The sequence below is a fragment of the Symphodus melops genome (genome assembly GCF_947650265.1).
Source record: "Symphodus melops genome assembly, chromosome: 13".
Classification (NCBI taxonomy): domain Eukaryota; kingdom Metazoa; phylum Chordata; class Actinopteri; order Labriformes; family Labridae; genus Symphodus; species Symphodus melops.
In genome coordinates, this window is record NC_136703.1 from 21770570 (window position 1) to 21788876 (window position 18307).

The 18307-nt window shown below is 39.5% G+C and overlaps 2 protein-coding genes across 4 annotated transcripts; both read left to right on the plus strand.

Moving 5' to 3' along the window:
• Positions 1–298: 298 nt before the first annotated feature.
• Positions 299–5043, plus strand: lemd1 (LEM domain containing 1). 3 transcript variants are annotated; one of them, XM_079360010.1, is made up of 10 exons: positions 299–624; positions 1568–1664; positions 1824–1970; positions 2052–2113; positions 2434–2502; positions 2611–2766; positions 3177–3261; positions 3390–3484; positions 3900–3973; positions 4371–5043. In XM_079360010.1, the coding sequence occupies exons 1-10, from the start codon at positions 430–432 to the stop codon at positions 4681–4683; spliced, it is 1293 nt and encodes a 430-aa protein (XP_079216136.1). In that variant the 5' UTR covers positions 299–429; the 3' UTR covers positions 4684–5043. The 3 variants fall into 3 exon arrangements, with proteins under 3 accessions (XP_079216136.1, XP_079216137.1, XP_079216138.1); XM_079360011.1 differs by lacking the exon at positions 2611–2766; XM_079360012.1 differs by lacking the exons at positions 2434–2502; positions 2611–2766.
• A 959-nt stretch (positions 5044–6002) lies between these two features.
• On the plus strand, positions 6003–16570 carry sypb (synaptophysin b). Its single transcript, XM_079360193.1, has 7 exons — positions 6003–6111; positions 7475–7540; positions 12588–12712; positions 13672–13867; positions 13996–14187; positions 14305–14626; positions 15917–16570. The coding sequence occupies exons 1-6, from the start codon at positions 6094–6096 to the stop codon at positions 14587–14589; spliced, it is 882 nt and encodes a 293-aa protein (XP_079216319.1). The 5' UTR covers positions 6003–6093; the 3' UTR covers positions 14590–14626; positions 15917–16570.
• The last annotated feature ends 1737 nt before the right edge of the window (positions 16571–18307 follow it).

Consider the following 18307-nt stretch of genomic DNA (forward strand, 5'->3'; position numbering starts at 1 on the left):
AACTGATTTAAGTTGATTAAATTATGTATTTTTCAATATGGCAGAAGCACCAGCTTTCTAGCTAGGTAATTAAGATTAGCCACTTGATAACGTTTGATTGAACCTAAATTGCAAAAAAAATAAAAATCTGTATTTTTTTTTAAACTGTATTACCGCCTATTTAATCGTCCTCGGCTTGTTTTATGAGTGAAGCTAGAGCTAGTCCTGTTAGCTGGCATTGCTACTTGCTGTCCTATGAAATAAGACATGCATGCTGTCAATCAGGTCACCGGCTGCACCTGTTCGTAGTTCAGTCAGCTGCTGCAGGAAGTTTGAGAGGATCTCCATGCGGCTCTTTCGACTCTAAAAATCGTTTTATAAACCTATATGAGGACCAGCTAAGTAATTCAGTTTGAACTATTTTTAATTTTCCAAGCCCGTCCTTGAGACATGTCGCTGTTGGAGGAGGACCCCGTTTATCTGTCTAAATCTCGACTGAAGTCTGATTTGGTTGCCCACAATGTCGCGCTGCCACCTGCAAAGAGCAAAAAGGAGGTTTATGTGGAGTTGCACCTAAAACACATCGATCAGAAACACGCAGCGGATTTCTCTAGCGATGAGGAGGACCAAGTTCGCGATGTGGAAGTGAGTTAATAAAACTTACAGCTGGAGCTTTTTCGCAAGTGTAGCCAATGATCTGCTCCAAATCAAAACCCACACATTGATTAATGAGTTATATCATTTTAATTTAAAACAGCAGGTGTGACAGAATAGTGTTTTCCCACTTAGCTGCTTGTCATGTGTGATAAATTATTCCCCAAATATAACTTGTCAACAATGCTGCCTTCAGGGACATCAGGACTTTAATTTGACATGACAGGTCATTGAGGACATTGCAGTAATAATTCTTTTAAAATTAATCAAAACACATGTGCACAAGATCAGCAGTTGTGTAGGAGAGGAGGGGGTTGATTTGGGTCAAACAGTCCTTACAACTTGCAGTGGCATTTGAGGTCGTTTGAAACTTCACCCCTCGCTGTATAGTTGGTATAGATTCACATGGGTCATGTTTATAGTTGGCAGCTGCCATTACAGTCGCGTGCATGCCCTTGCAACACCTGTTGCTCTCATTTATGTGTGCAAGGAAGGAAAACGCCGTCTGTTCCATGGACTGTTTTTAGGGCGAAAACTATCAGATCCACTTAGAAGTGAAGGATGTTTCAAACGAAGAAACTGCAGCAATATTATTTCACTTTAGACGCAGAATTGATTGTCACAGATGTGAAACAAGTCAAGAAAATGAATCCACTCTTGCATTAAAAGAAAAGTTCTCTAAAAATTTAAAGTATCCAAGAATGTATTGTATTGATTATGGTCAGAAAAACACCTTTTGTGAAATCTTGTATAGAGCAGCTGTAGTATAATGACATTTTGTCTGCCTCTAAACATTGCTATTCATTAGAAATTTTAAATGAAACATTAACATTAATCCATAATGTGAATACATGTCAGTTGCAGCCCTAATGGTACCTAAGTACTCATCAAAGCCTTTCTCTTTAGTAAATGCATTTTGTTCTGATTGGACAAGGATGCAGATACAGAGATACCTGACCCAAGTGGCTTAACTGACGATGACTTGAAGGCGGCCCTGCTCACACATGGATTTAAAGCTGGACCCATAATGGGTAAGGTTACACTAAATACTTCCTGGAAACTGCTTTTCATCAAATCAAAACACGTTCATTCATCCCTAATGTACCATGATGTTCCAAATTCAAGTTTTTGTGGCATAATTATCCCTGTCCTAAATAAACATTTTATATAGCACTGTTTTTCTTTTCTAGCCTCCACCAGGTTCCTGTATGAGAAAAAGCTCAGGACACTGATGAATTCCAATGGGCAAGACCACCTGAATGGAGCAGAGGAAAGTGTGTTGTACTCTGACAGTGAAGAAGAGCAGGGGGATGAGGAAGAGGAGGACCAAGAGTCAGGTCGGTACAATAGGTCCAGATTTTCATTTTTTAAGCTTTGTATTAAATATGCTTGTTTATGCTTTTGTGTGATGTGTGCAGGTTCTGAAAGAGAAAAAGAGGACACAGTTGAACGGGACCTGGCCCAGCAAGAAACAAGCCAGGTAAGAAAACAGTTTAAATTCTTATCACCTTTGGTTAAATAGCATTTGAGTTTCTGTCTAAATAAATGGTAGCTCTTGAAAAGCTTAAATTAGAAGTTATGTCAAACCTACATATGTTTGTGCTGGTTGATAAAAACACTTTGCAGTTTTCTGTCACAAGCTTTGAGTTCATCTTGACTGTAGTGCCACTTAGTGGTTTAAGATTGCCACTACAATGTAGGTTTCAAATTTGACTGCTAGCTTGTTGGAATAAGCACTTTAAGTGTTTTTAATGATGGAGTTTGTTGGCTGTGTTTTTGTTTTGTGTTTACTTTTATCAGGTCGTCAAGACGTATTTTCAGAAAGGTGGTTTTTTTTACCCACAGTGCTTTTTACCATCATCAAGGCTGGTAAATAATACAGATATGCAAATATCTATATGCCAATAAAGTTCTGTCAAAATTAATCTTCAGGGGAAACTCATGTGTTTGTTTTGTTCTGGGATGGCCTTTTTCTAGCGTGTACAGCATCCTAAAAACAACAAACCAACTCCCAAATGGAAATCAGGGAATGCATTAAACTCATCGGAGCGATGTCGGTCTCGCTGCTCACAGATTCCCACAGGAAGTAGTAAAGGATCCTCTGTAGATCAAATGTCAGGATTAAGATCAGGGGTAGGCCGGCCTTGTTTTACTTCTCCTGATTTAACCACAATCAAGTCATGTTGACTATTAATTCAGACTTTCGGCTATTTATTTCAAATGTTTGCGTATAGCGTTTAGACACCTGTTACAATACGTGTTTTTGTAGTTATAAATGACTGTGATATGACGATAACATTACTTTAATTAAACCATCATTTCTTCTTTGTTTTAGCATTAGAGCAAGTCCTCAATCTTTCTGTGTGCCTCCTGGGGTATAAGCACTCCTGGTTTGGGAATCACTGTTTCTCTCTCTGTTTTCTTTTCCACCAATGGGATATTTATTTTTCAGAGAGGGGCATTAGAGTTTCACTGGTGTATAGAGTGTGTGATGAATAATGCAAGTTTTCCTCATGTTAATATAATAACACCAATCATTGCAGATCACGTCTGGATCACAATCAGTTAAACCCAGCGGTGGCTCATCATTTTCCTCACAGGCCTTCAGCATCACTCAAATGGTTGAGGAGGAAAGTTAATTAAATGTTTTAAAAAAAAAAAAAAAAAAAAAAAAAGACCTCTCCTTCATATATTTCATTGTGGGTTATCTCCTCAGCAGCGCTCACTCATTACTGTACGTTTGACCTCTCAACAACAGATGGAGAGTCGGGTGTCACTTTCCACCAGCGCAGACACTGAGAGTGGGTTGAATGGGAGTAATGAGCAGGACATTTGGTTTCAGACCAGCAGGGTCAGTAGTGCTCCCATTGTTTAGTTACACTTTTTGCTCACACTTAAATGAGAAGTACAATTAAAGCAGTTGTAGGAGAGTTCCCCTTTTGTAAGGGCTGATTTTATTTAAGTGTGAGTTCTATTTCACTTTAGGGTGTGTGTGTCTACAAGAACACTCTTTTTAGGTGCAACTCCTTTTATCTATCGGATTTTGTACTCTTGGTATAATGACAACAAAACATCCTTTTAAGCTTTTTTTCTATTTTTCTATTTTGTCTGATTGTTTAAGATCTCTGGTTCTTACACTAAAGCCTTTTTCTTCATTTCTATTGTCCCTCCCTGGCTTGGGCCACTGGTTCTGTTGGACTCTGCTGTCTTAGACTGATCTGTTTTCTTTGGTCTGCTTCGTCGTTCATTTCTGTCTTCTTTTCTAGCCTCTTCAGGAATCTGTGAGAGATGTTTTCGAGGACATGTTTCCAAACACTCCGACCACACCCACAGGAATCTAGTAAGTTCAATGTAAAATTCATTTTTTTTTTATACATTTTTGTAGAAATACAAAAACACAGGGAACCATTTGATCTTATGGTGGTATAGCGCCCTGTGTTTTTGTATTTTTATGATAGTCCCATTGATTCGACCCCAACCCTGGAATCCTATGCAGCATGTCATTCCCCTCCCTTTCTTTCTGATTTTCTTCTCTCCAATGTCTTCTTTCTCAAGTAAAGGCATAACTCCCCTCATTCCCCAAAAAGGTTTTCGTAAGAAAAAAAAAAAACATTTGAAAGAGTCATGGAGGTATTTCAATTGGTTTAGGAGGACATGCTGATGTAGAAGCATCAAAAGTATACCAACACATGTTCGGAGTTTAGTAGTTGAATCATAAACACACTCTTGTATTTCAGCGCTTCTCGTCGGAGACCCATCAAGGGGGCTGCGGGGAGACCAGTCCAGTATTTGTACCCTGACTCTCCTGCCAGTCCCACGACTCTTGAGAGAAGAGAGGTCGAGCGCCGCCTTGTGCCCATCTATATTCAAATTGGGGTCTTTCTCACTGTGGCATGCCTCCTTTACCTCATTTTTGTATTTGTTGATGACAACTCATTTAGCCCAGTTACGGCCTTACTCGACATTTTAAACCAGGAGTCAGACAGCAAAGAAGGGCTCTTACTTCAGGTCGAGACTCAGGACATACCACCACTCCCTCGACAGGAATAACCCTGTTTTCTTTCCTCTGCGTTGACCTATGTTAGTAAGTTACTTTGTAGTTGATGCAAACCGTAATGACTTTGTCTTGGGATATCTTCAGGCAACACAGATGCAACAGTTTTATGTTAATTACAGCATCTGTGTGTCTGTGTGATAACATACCTCAAAATCCAGTTTTACGTTTTTACATGTTTCTCTTGTGGATGTGTTCCACCAAGACTGAAGTTGAGATTTTAAAGAGCCGAAGAAAATTGAGTGTTTTTGTATTTCAATTTCAAACAATGTAATCTCATAGTCACTTTTTCTATGAAATGCTGTTGCTGTTTATTGTGTGATATTATATTTCAATAAAGGATGTTTGGCTTCATACTTTTTTTTCATACAGCTGATCGCTAAAGTGACAAAAATACATGCAAAGAAAATCAGGAGGAACTTAAATAAAATGAGACCATAAGTAGTAGGGCAGAGCTACAGCGAACTTATTTTAATTATCTTGGATTTAAGACATTGAGAAATATGCACACCTTCAGCAGGTAGACCCACTGTGATGGAGTCACTTCCTGTCCTGCATTAGCTTAAGGTGCACCGAGCCAAGAAAAGGTTCTCTCTACCTCATGGATGGTGCAATGATGTAAATCATTCATAGTAAGCCTTTTTTTGGTGCAGGCTACTCAGTAACAGATGTGATTTAAAATGTGGCAAATTACAATACTTAACAGAAAATCCACTTTGGTAAAAGTACAGATGTTTTTAAAACAACTGAAAAAGTACAGGTACAAAAAAAACCCCACAGGAACTTTTCTCAACTGTAAAGACGCCATACAGTGTTCTTAAACATGTCTACTTAAATGTGCCACTGTAGAGAGCAGTTCTCCATGATTTATTCAGTGTGTCATTATGAGATGCCCTATAACTATGAAAGAATGACAACAACTATAATGTAGCCTACCAACCCAGCAGTGTCTGTTCAATGTTATAGTGTCTCGATCCTCTTTGTGATTAGAAAATAAATGCTTTTAAAAATGCTACCCCTTCAGATTAAAGTGCTGCCTGATAATTACCAGCAGTATTTCTCGAACCTCCCTCGACCTTTTCATTGCTCCTCTTCATCGTTCCTTCTGTTTGCTAACGCGTGAACACAGTCTCCATGCGCTTCTATCTGCGTTACAACCCGCCGGGCAATCTCAGCTGCCTTAGAATAAAGCTTCGCTGCTATTGGCCAGACAGTTCGACCCGTTTTTTACTCCGTCGCCCCTACGTCACGACGCCTTTGCACATCCTCTCTTAGGTCGTGACGCACAGTCCTGCTCTTCCATCCTGGGTGTCCTCCTCCCTCCTCTTGTGGTCTCTTCCAGAGGAGACGCCTCCCTCCCTCCCTCCGCCCCTCTGATCCTCTTATCAGCGAGTAAAGCGCCCAAGATGGACGTTGTAAACCAGGTAAGGCTTTTGGGCGAAAATCATGTAATTCAATAACATTATGTTCGGTTAGATACGTTCATGTATTTTGCCTCATTTTTCTGTGCCATACGCTCAATTAAATATATTTTCTCTTGAGGTCTTGACCGTACAGTTTTAACGCAATTCCCATCCCATAGAATTGAAATTGTCATGAATGCATGTATTTAAAAAACAAACAAACAAAAAAAATCGGTGTAAAGGCACAACAGAGCGCGATGTAATTGGACATTTTTTTTTTCTACTGATGCTGCGGTCGAGGTGATGGAGCGGCCCGATGACAGCCCACAAACGTATGGGATGTCCAGAGAGCTCTGCTGCAATGACATTTAGCAATAGAGAGGGGAGGATGTCTATTAACTCCAGGGATTCTGCTAATTGATTTAGCCTGCCCACGTATCAATTAGCCTGCTGTTGCTACGATAACACACAATGTGGTTTATATCTGAGGCCCTTGATGCCTGTTTAGCCGCAGTATAGGCCCGAGACACGGCGCGAGGACGGGCTCGAGCGTCTATCTCCATGACCGCGGACAGCTCATTTCCCTGAGAGCTGTGTGGTTTCTGTGACAAAGCCAGCAATAACGAGAAAAAACCAGAAAATACGCTTCTGTCAGACTGATGGGGACGTTACAAGTATCAGTGCATGCTTCTTGTGTTTCATATTGATGAAGAAACAATGAGCCTCCGAGAAAAAAAAATATCACTACTGCTGATTCCAGTGCGGCCATTTATTGATGCACACAGGGACACACCGCCTTCTTTGCGGTGTCGCATTCACCTGCGCACAAATGCTCCCCCATTTAATTCTGTCTCGTCAATTAGACAGATTTCGCGAGATTTTGTCACGTTTGAATTCGAAAAAAAAAGTGCTGTGAAGGGAGACCAGAGAAAACGGAGTTAATCAGCTTTGTCTAATTGTAATGCTTGCAGGAGCTCCCTCTCTCTCTCTCTCTCTGCCCCTATCGTACACACAACACGTAGGCCTACACACACACACACACACGCACGCACGCACGCACGCACACACGCTGGCCTTTGAAGTCTACATCAGAATGACTCTACTGTAGTTACAGCATCTTAAAGATCCACAAAGAAACCAGTTGTGAATTACTTTCTTCTGGCAGATTTTTGCTTAGTATCAAACACCAGCAGGTGCCTGCACTTAACCTCTTGGCCTACAGGCTAAACATGGGAGAGGTTATTAGGTTTCTTTGACTGACCATCATCATATAATTAAGATCTTTAGGCATGTTCTATTGACAACAACAAACAACAAACACAAGTGTGAGGATGTTGACAGAAATGTACTAATTGCTGATCTTTCTTTGGATATTTTCTTGCAGTTGGTGGCCCAAGGGCAATTCACAATAATCAAACAACCTCTGGGATTTATAAAAATTCTTCAATGGGTAAGTCATTGGGTTTTATTTGTGTGTGCAATCATTTGAAATATGCATGGATATTATTTTATGTTAAAAAAATGTATTCATAAAAAGGAAAAAAAACACTTGGAACGTATGTAGTTTGCAGTAAATAATGTGGCAGAATCTCTTTCTGAGAGATATGTGACCTTTATTCAGACAGAGGTCATAAAGCTGCATGAGGCTTAATAATGGATGTGACATGGGGAAATAGCTCTCCAGTTGGACCCTGTCGTGTGGGGATTAATTATCAACATACATTTTTTACATTGTGTCTGTAGAAACATTTCAGCTTCTAAATTGCTTTCCATAATTACTCATTAAATGTAACTCACTTAATGTATACAGAAAGGGCTGTAGGTACTGTGGAGTATCCTTGTTGGTGGTGATGCTGCCCCAGCAGGCCTGAGCAGGAGACACCAGCAGTAGTATTACGTCACAGCTGTAGTAACACTAGACGTCAGCTCACTGAGGAATATAATGACAATTTGTCAAATCCTTCTCAGAGGACGTGACCTTTGCATACTAGTGCAGTTTATTGCATCTGCATTTATACATTATGTGCCCAGTCTGTTTAACTACATGCTTTATTGGCATGAATTTTTTTTAGAAACATGCATCAAAGTACACAGTGATCAACTATTTGGACGATAATGAACAAAACAGTTAAATCAGCATTACGCATAATAATAAAACGTATATGTTTTACATTTCTAAACTTTAATAGGAAGGGGGAAGAACCTTCTTTTTGGTTTATATTAACACTGATATAAAATCGAAATCCGCAATCACAGTTTCTATTTTTAGAATGAATAAATCAATTCCCTCTTCTTTGTTTTTAGATAATCCTAGTTTTAGTTTTTCTGTCATCCAACAACTGATCTGAGGACATAATTTCATGCTTTTCCACACTGTGATGACCACGGTGTTGCAGTTTTACAATTCAGATGCCCTAAATAAAATAATCTGCAAAATAATAAGCATTTGTGGTAGTTACATTAGTATACATCAGTTTTGGAACATTTTGTAGTTAATAGAAATGTATTGAATTAGGATGTCTTCCTACAGTCCCAGATATCCCAGTATAATATGTGATCATGCACAGTGTTTGTCCTCTACCAGCAGCAGCATGCTCGCAGTGAGGTGGCTGCAGGGTAAACAGTGGTTCCTCTCTACAGCTGGGGCTCCTCTGTGGTGGGAATAGTTCTTCTAATTATACCTGCAGACCCTGCAGCCAACAGAGGGCCTTGAATATGTGTCTCTTCTCATGTTATGATATGTTTAACCCTTGTGTGGTGCTGTGGACTGGTTCTGGTTTGAGTTACTGGTATAAAATCATTTCTGCAGCTGAAACATTGATTACGATAAAAGGAAGGTGTGTTGATAATAAAGTATCTTTTGGCTAATGGCTATAACAAAATAAGCTATCTGAAAAGGTCACCTTGAGATGTGAAAAATGATAACAGGATTTTCGAACATTTTATAGACAATTGAACTGTAAGTAAGTGGTACATTAAATTAAATGAAGTTAAGAACATAACTTGGAACATTGATAATTTGAATGATCTCAACATTGATTATGTAACATGATAAGATGCATACATTTTGAGAGAGTTAGACGAATGGGGGATGGGGTTGTCCTTATTTTGCACCGGTTGCCATAATTCTTAGCGACACCTCTGCTTCTCAGTATGAGAACACATTTTAACACAACACAGATGCAAACGTGCGTGACAAAAGCAGCTCTGACAGAGTACCACACTGTAATGGGCTCTGCAGATATGCCAGTGAGCAGTCTGAGGCATGAGTGTGCTGCATGACTTTCGAGTCCTTCCCTGGAGCTGTGATTGTGCCAGCACCTCATCACTGCCTCCCTGGGTCACAGCGAGCTGAACCACCAATCAGGAGGCCCGCTCTGGAGGCCAGGGCCTATGAATCATCTGTCAGTGCGTGCCTGCGTGCCTCCGCGTCAAACCAGGAGGAGGAGCTGCTGCTGCTTTTTTTGGATTAATATGGGCATGCACGAGCATCAACACAGAGGTTTTTAGGAGGAGAGAGGGGAGCCAGCCCTCTTTTCTGTGGAAATAGGCAGCAATGAACCTTTTCTGGCTTTTTGTTGCAACCAGTATAAAATGATAAAACATGTTGATATACTTTCAAGGAAAGATAAAGCAGCATTTAGTCTGCAATGTTCATATTGGTGTATTTGATTAAAGAGATAAGTCTGTAATGGATTTGATCTGTGGAACACAGTCAAGTATGTGGGATGAAGAGGTGCAAGCTTGTGATTTTTAAAATCTGGCGTTGGATGATGAACATTAGTTGTGAAAGCTTCTGAGAACCATTTTTTGTCTCGTTTCACCAGCAATCTGTATGTGTGACTCATGTAGCTTTACCCAACTCCCACCCTCTCTCTCTCTCTCTCTCTCTCTCTCTCTCTCTCTCTCTCTTTCTCTCTCTCTCTCTCTGTGTCTGTGTCTCTCTCTCTCTTTCTCTCTTTCTGTCTCTGGGGAAGAGTGCTGACAAAGCCTATAGATTTGATGGATGTTGGAAGACATTGAGTTCCCAAATAAAGCTGATGTGGAGCTCAATCCTCGAGTATGCAAACAGCACCCCTGTCTGCCACCTCTAAAACTGTGCAGAATATCACTGATCTGTTGAATTTAATTTGCATTCAAATTCCTCTTTCTGACTCACTCCCTGCAAACATAAAACAGCTCTTTTGGGTGAGAGAACATAGAGTAACAGTCTCTTTTGCTTTAGCATAATCCCAAATGTGTGATAAAGGCAGCGCATTTTGTCGAAGATGAGGGGATCTTGCTGTTCAGACACTGGTGTCTCTGGGGTTATTACTCCAGTTCCTTCCACAGCTACAGTACTATGTCTGTGCTTTGTGCTTTTGGCTGTTGGTCCTTTATATATCTGGCATTAAATAGACACGTATTTGTATGTAATTAATGACATTACAGACTATTTACAAGAGCATGTTAAATAAGCAGATAAGATAATAAGCTGATATCAGTTAATGACTAACAAGAACAAAAGTACAGAATGTGAATAGTCTAATTCAAATCTAAGCTCAGTGATGCTGTAAGAGAGGAATGGTAAGCTTAAAATTGTTTATTGTTTATGGGTTTTGTATTCAACAATCTATAAGAAGTCTGACTACTGTTGGTATATTTGCATTTCGTTTTTACAGAGAAACAAAGAGTAAAGAAAGACAGGCTGTGTGAAGAAAATCAGTCTCAGTCAGATCATTTGTGTCTCAGATTGTACGATTGTACATCTTCTCAGCACAGAAGAGCTGACAAACCGTCCAGCATGCCAGCTGGGCTAGAAACCAGCCTCTGCCTCCTCACCGTGCGATGCCGCCAACAGTGTTACCATGGAACCAAACACTCAGTATATCACCATTTCTTTTCACAGTCTGACTGGCCCTCCTTCTCGTCCCCACTCTTCATCACTCCTCCTTCATCTCATCTATCTCCATTAAAGTTCTACTTTAGAGTGTGGTGTGGTGTGGCGCCACCAATTCTGATGAACTTCTCTACTGCTTTTTAGTTAGTAGCATGGCTCTAGGGATGACAAATGCCAGTTTATATGTTGCAATGGTTGAACAGTCCCTCAAGAACTATGAGAAGGATTCACTCTAGATTTTAGTCATTTATCTTTGGAGATTATTGCAATCAACTTTGTTGATCCATGAGCTTCTCCTCAAAGGTTGAGATTCACGTTTGTAGTTTTGAGTAACTATGAAAAAAAGACAACAAGAGGCGTTGTTAGTCTTTACCAGTAGTCTCCTCTTCTCCCTCTCATGGTAACTCTGCCCCTTTTCAAACTTCCAGTCTTTGTTACTGTGTTATTAAAACCTGTTAATTAGCTCACAAAAGAAAGGGAAGGTGTTGGAGATATTGACAGATCTGCAGGAACCGATACGGATGAGTAAAGTGAACACAATGAGGCCTCTCTCAGGCAGCAGGTGTGTGTAAATCCAACAAACAAGCCTCTGACTCACATCAGCTACAAGATTACTGTAAATAGTTTAGTGTGTTGATGCCTGCGGTGGATAGACAGTACTACGAGCTCACGTGTGTGGGTGTGGCCTCGTGTGGCTGTTGTGGCTGGCTTTGCAGTAGCTTGTCGTAGAGTACTTTGTGACAGATGGTGGAGCACCTCAGTCAGATTAATTGTTGGGTTGTCCATCCAATCGGATCTGGCCGTCGGTGCAGGAAGGGTGTGGTAAAAATAGTCCAACCCGCCTAATCTGATGTGTGTGTGTGAGGGAGAGGGCGTGAGATTATCTTCACGCATGTCTGTTTGTACCCCTGCCGTGACTCTAAGTGTGAGCTGCAGGAGAGGATTGTTATCCTAAAGTTGAAGTCACAGTTACTGATAAATACACAGAGTATGCCGTGAAACATGCAGGTTATAATGGTCACAGATGGAGCCCTTTGTGAGTGATAACACTGCATTGATTTACACTTAGTCCACCTCTTTAAGCCCGGGTTTCTCAAACTTTTTTTAGAACATGGACCCGTTTCAGTTTTGACATTTTTCCACGGACCCCCTCATTATGGTTGATAAGCACATATTAATACAATGCATTCATGTAATATTGAACACTTTGCCATGATAGAATTAGGCTACATTTATATTTTTCAAATAATTCATTTAATAAACTTTGAGAAAATGTTGGCTTCGAGGTGTTTTTTATTTTGATCGTTGTGACTATGAAGTGACAATCATGTCAAGATCAAATCAGAATTTATCTATTGGTAAAAACCTAAAGTGGGCGGGAGAGTTCTACATATTTCATATATTTCATTTTTTTGTAAATTATTCCGCGGATCCCACTTTGAGAACCACTGCAGCTACAGTTGAAAGAACAATGTGCCCTTTACTCAGAGATTCCTTGTTTTCATGGAAACATTGCCTTAATCAAACTGTAGTATATGTTGGAATAATCACATCTTTTCTTTATTTCTATTTGTCTGACAGGTCACCAGATTAACTGTCTTTCTCTTTTCCTCTTCAGATCTTTGCAATCTTCGCCTTCTCAACATGTGGCAGTTACTCCGGCATGTTCAAGATGAGCGTGGAGTGTAAAAACCGGTCGGAGAGTGATCTAGACATAGAAGTAGAATTCGAATATCCCTTCAGGTGTGTAAACTACTGTCACAACTATTGAAGAGGGATAGGAACATGTAACTGTAGGCTCTCAGAAAGTGTAAATACACTCTTAGCAGGATTGTCAAAAACTCAGCAGCCAATCAGAGCCAAGTGTTTCATTTTGTATAATCATTTATCATTTGAGCTCATAAGAGTGCACAATTCACATAAATGGAATAAAATGTGTAATTCAACATTTTTTTCCACCTTTGCCAAGAATTGGCCTTTAATCCCTATTTATTCAATCATTAACAGATGCAACAGTCCAAATGCTCAATCCACATTTTTTTAAAGAAAATGTGCCTTTGGTAGAAGCATCAATGCGATATTTTGGGGAAGACTTTCTACACAACCTGTCTTCTGGTGTGAAGGTCAGATTAGAAGGATTGATATCCCTCTCTTGGCTGGGATAATTAGCTTAGCGTAGACTTAACAGCAGATAACCGCTATCTATTGAAACGTTTAAGAAATAGTAAATACGACTACAAAAGCGTGCATCGATCTCAATCTGCAGATAAACAAGGGCTCTTTACTATTTCTTCAACAGACCTCATCATAGTTAAAGGCGAGCTGTTTCTTCCTGTCAACCAGTCTTCAGTCTGGGCTCAGTTCCCTTTGATATAGCTTCATATTTAATTAAAAGATGTGAGGAATATGATTAGATTATACATCAATGATCCATGCAAGACATAATTTAACTTGGGTTATACCGACACATCTGCAATGCTAGTCCTCTCTTTTAATGCTTTGAAAGGAAGTAAATAATTGTGTTTCCTAGTGTTTCATACTGCTTCTTTAATATTCAGATTAAATTAATGAACAAATAGTAAACAATTGGAAAGAGCAATAAAACAAACACTGACGATGGTTTGTGATATCACAAAGTGTGTCACACAACTTATGCAAAGTTTTTTATTGCTCTCTTTCTCTTTCTTTCCATGTGTTTTTAGGCTCCATCAGGTTTACTTTGATGCCCCCACCTGTAAGGGAGGGAACGATCGTCAGTTCCTGGTGGGAGACTACTCCTCCTCAGCTGAGTTCTTTGTCACCATCGGTGTCTTCTCCTTCCTGTACTCTATGGCGGCCCTCTCTGTATACTGTTTCATACTGGAGAAGTACCGTGAAAACTGCAAGGGGCCTCAAATTGTGAGTGTAGTTTATTGCTTGCATTGTAAATGTTCATGATACACATTTCTTACACAGCTTGGGTTAGAATTGATACCTAGTGGTTGTTTTGGTGATAAAAGTAATGAAGTTGTTGCTCTGGTTTCCAGGACTTCGTGGTTACGTCGGTATTTTCCTTTATGTGGCTGGTGTCCGCATGTGCTTGGGCTAAAGGCTTGTCAGATGTGAAAACAGCCACTGATCCAGAGAGGGTCATCACTCTAATCCCAGCCTGTGATGAACAGGAAAACCGCTGCCGTGAGATCTACGACCCCAAGGTCTCTGGACTCAACACCTCTGTGGTATGTCCCACACGCGTCAAACCAAATAAACCAATGACATATTTTAAAATGAAGATAGTAACAGTAACATAACAGTAATTCGAACTATCCTATTTTTTTAAACTCTCTCCTGCACAGGCTTTTGGCTTCATCAACCTGATCCTGTGGTTAGGAAACCTGTGGTTTGTCTTCAAGGAGACTGGCTGGCTGGCTGCCTTCGGTGGAACATATGTCCCATCGCAGGAGAAGCAGCCTGCCCCCGATTCCTTTGGCCAGGCAGGGTATGGTCAGCAGGACCCCTACGCCGGCTCCCAGGGAGGGTACCAGCCAGAATACGGCCAGCAGGGAGGCTACAGTGAGGACGGAGGTTACAGTCAGGGCTATGAGCAGCAGCAGCCCACCTCCTACGCCAATCAAATGTGAGCTAGCCCAGCCAAACCACAGCTGCAACTGCAGGATGGTAAGTGTTTGAACACTGGGATGATGAGACTTAATGTACATACTGTTCATATATCCATAGATCAATGAAATAGTGAATATTTTAATCAGTCTTTCTTGGAGGCATACATTATGTGCAAAGTTTATCTCTATGCAGATGACACCCATATGTATATTTTCATTGTCTGTTACAATTTATCTTGCAAGCTCTCTTCATCGTGTTGACTTTTATAAAGATGCGTTTACTTCCTTTAATTTGTTTACAGAAAAGTAGGAGGCGTTGCTGGTTGACAGTAGCTTATAGCAGCCGACAATTTCATATCACAGGTGTATTCAGTCATCAGACATGCATATTAAAAACAAGAGTCTCTGCAATAGAAAGAAATATTCTTGGTGGGCTTCAACAGTTGTTTGTTCAGATGGCTTTAATTCACCTTGAAACACTCCCTAATATTTACACTGAAAGCAATACTGGTCTCTGTGATGATTCTTCCTGTCAATACAAACCAAGAAGAGATCCTGTTCTACTCTAATTCCACTGTAATAAAGAGGAGACAAAAACGTAGTATTGAGCAATCTAAAACAGCCAATCGCAGTAACTCAGAACTCCAGGGTTAAGTTATGGATTTAATAAAAAATGTGAACATAACCTGGTACAATGGCCTTATGAGCAAATTGTGGCTGGTCTGCCCAAAAAAACAACATACATTTTTTTTTTTTTTTTTACAACTTATTAAGATTATGTGGTAAACATAAAATGAGCTGCACTGTCTGCTGCATAAGGTCAAGGTAGAACTCTCGGCTCTGTCCCATTGCTTTGCTCACCTGCTCGATTTGTTTTTTTGATTTTGTTGTTTACAAAAAGTCCATCAACAGCTCTAAAACCTGCCCTGTAATAGATAAACAGTTGTGATTGGCCTTTAGACTTAGTCAGGATGAAAATCCTTTTAAATGGGAAACCTCCTGAGGCAGCTGCCATTGTAACTAGAACGTGAGCTAGAACATTTTCCTATTTCTTTGGTTCTAATTTTGTCATGAATATATTTCACATTCCAGGGAAAGACAAAAATATTTGAAACCAAGACTGGGAGGCTTTTAATTTAAGTTTTTGCTCCTGCTTAATTAACTTTAGTTACAAAAGAGGGGTCACCACAAACTTAGAAGTCCTTGGAAGTGCAGCATTAGCTTCTGAGATCCCATATTTGTTAAGCATTAGCCTTGTTTTTATATTCAACATGTAAGTGCTGATTATAGGGTTGCTGTTTATTGAATCATTTTCCTCCCTCTTCTCTGTCCTTTTTCCTCCACACAGGGTGACCTTGTGATTTCGGAGGGTGGCTCCTGACGACCACCTGTATTTCCACACTCCTCTGTGTGTCTGTTTGTGTATCTGTGAGTTGACAGGTGGCGGGAGGGAGGCATGAAGGGCAAGAAACTGGTGGGGTCAGGGGAGGGGATCCCACCTGGAGAGCAGGATTTTTTGGGGGGGTGGGGAAATAAGGGGGGAAAATGGGTCTTTGCTGTAACATGATGTTTATTCTCGTGATGTATTTAACTGTAGAAGACAACAGAGGATTGTCTGTTTGGTTATACGAGAAAAACTTGAATACAAATACCAAAACATTCGTTGACGAACATTTAAGAGAAATCTTGTAATGGAAAAGATTTACATTTATGGAGAAAAAAAAATTGTAGTAATCTTTAACTTGGGAGAATGTATTTGTCTGTGATGTGTAAATATTAACATGCTGATATATATGATTATATGTACACAGTTGAATAATTGTGCACTCCATATAAGTTGTTATACAACAAATGTTGAGCACAGAGTTATTCAATTGCATTAACTTTGGTTCTGTTTAGGAGCTCACATAGTTTGGCCCTTGCCCATCATTTCCCTTAAATCGTTCATATCACCATAGTATTTTTATTTGTTCATCTCAAAGTCTATGAACAGCTTTTTTTTTTTAATTCTCATCTTTGTCTTTTATTTAATCAGCAACAATAACTGGATTTAAGAAACTTGGGTAAAGGCTACAAACAGATATCAGAGAAAATATGGAAAGTACAGAATGATCAATATAGATAGGGAGCAGAAAAAGAGTAATATAAAGTAAATGACAGAAAATAGAAAATAGCAGAGGGTTGTTTCAGCTTTATGTTTTTATATATATTTTTCCATCAAATATTGCTGTCAAGCAAGGACGATCTCTTGAGAGACACAGAATATTTTAAATTCCTGACATAGAAAATCAGAACTTGCATAGAGTTGAGAAAATTAGTGAGCATGGTAGCATCTCTTATTTGCTGTGCTGTTTATGAAACTGCTATAGTGTGCTATCAGTATGAACATTGTGAATCAGGGCAGTGAATACTAAGTTTTAGCAACGTGTGTTTGTTTAATTGTTTGGATTTTATGTAACGGCATCGAAAACAAAATGTTGTCAATGAACCTCGTCCTGTTTTGATCGCCTTTTATGTGGTCCGGAAAGTTGTAAGACAGAGTCATATAGTTTTTTAAACTAGTGTTTCTATCACAGTGACGTACATACTCGCGCTAACAAGAACAGTATTAGGTAAATGACACTTTAAAGAAGTTAGTTACATCATGATAAACACATCAGTATGAGGCCATTTGAACAATATGTCTTCATATATACTTCTCCTGCAACCTCAATCTTAATTTATCTCCGAAGGCAATTTACTGCATGTATCCTTATATCTTAAAGCGTCCCTAAACACAATTGAGAGGCTAGGGCTCAAGGCTGGTACATTTGATCCATCTTAGTGGTTACTGCACAACACATACAGTACGTACAGCAGCTCTGCTATAATCTATTCAAAGCACAAAGTAAGTGCTGCAATAAATACGTCTTCACAAATATAGATGCACCTGTCCCACTGCCAGGCCTCTGTTTTAGATTTATAAGATCTTGTTTGCTAAATGGTAAGAGCTGTTTCTTGCCTGGTATGGGTGGGGAATTAACATTTAAAACAGCTGCTGACAGAAAACTGTTTCGTAGTAATTCATTATGTGTGTCTGGAATCTACCAGCCACTTGTATGTTTTACCAGTATTTGACTGGTGACTGGGGCTAGTTTCCCACCCACAGTCCTCTTCAGGATGGATTGTTTTCCATCTCCAGGATATAAATCCATTGCAAAGCCTTGGATTCACTCTTCTCATTAATTAAAAAATATAAAAAATCAGGATTCTTTAAAACGGACAGTGTAGAAGCACCTGGCTTTCTCTTTTACTCTCGACCCGTCCCCCCACCTCTGTTAATTTCTCTCTCTCTCCTTCATTGTAGCTCTTATAAATATGCTGAAATGAAATATACTCTGTTGTTAGTGGTGAATGATGTCTTGTGATACTCTCTCTAAGCCTTTGGATAGTGCTGTGTTTATTGTGTATGATGTATTCATATTAGCATTTATGATAATGATAAGTCAGAGAAAAAAAATTGATCCAAGACTCTCCAGAATTCTTCTGTATTCTTATTATATGGGATCCATGTGAAACAAAATGAAATAAACATGAAATTATTCTGTTGAAGGTAAAAAATATATATATATATATGTATGTGTACTTCTGTTCATAGGAGTTGTGTTGAGTTGGGTTTTTGTTTGCAAAAAAATGTGTTACAAAAAATTAATAAATCACTGTTATGGTTACTGGAAAATTACTTAAAAGATAAACAAGG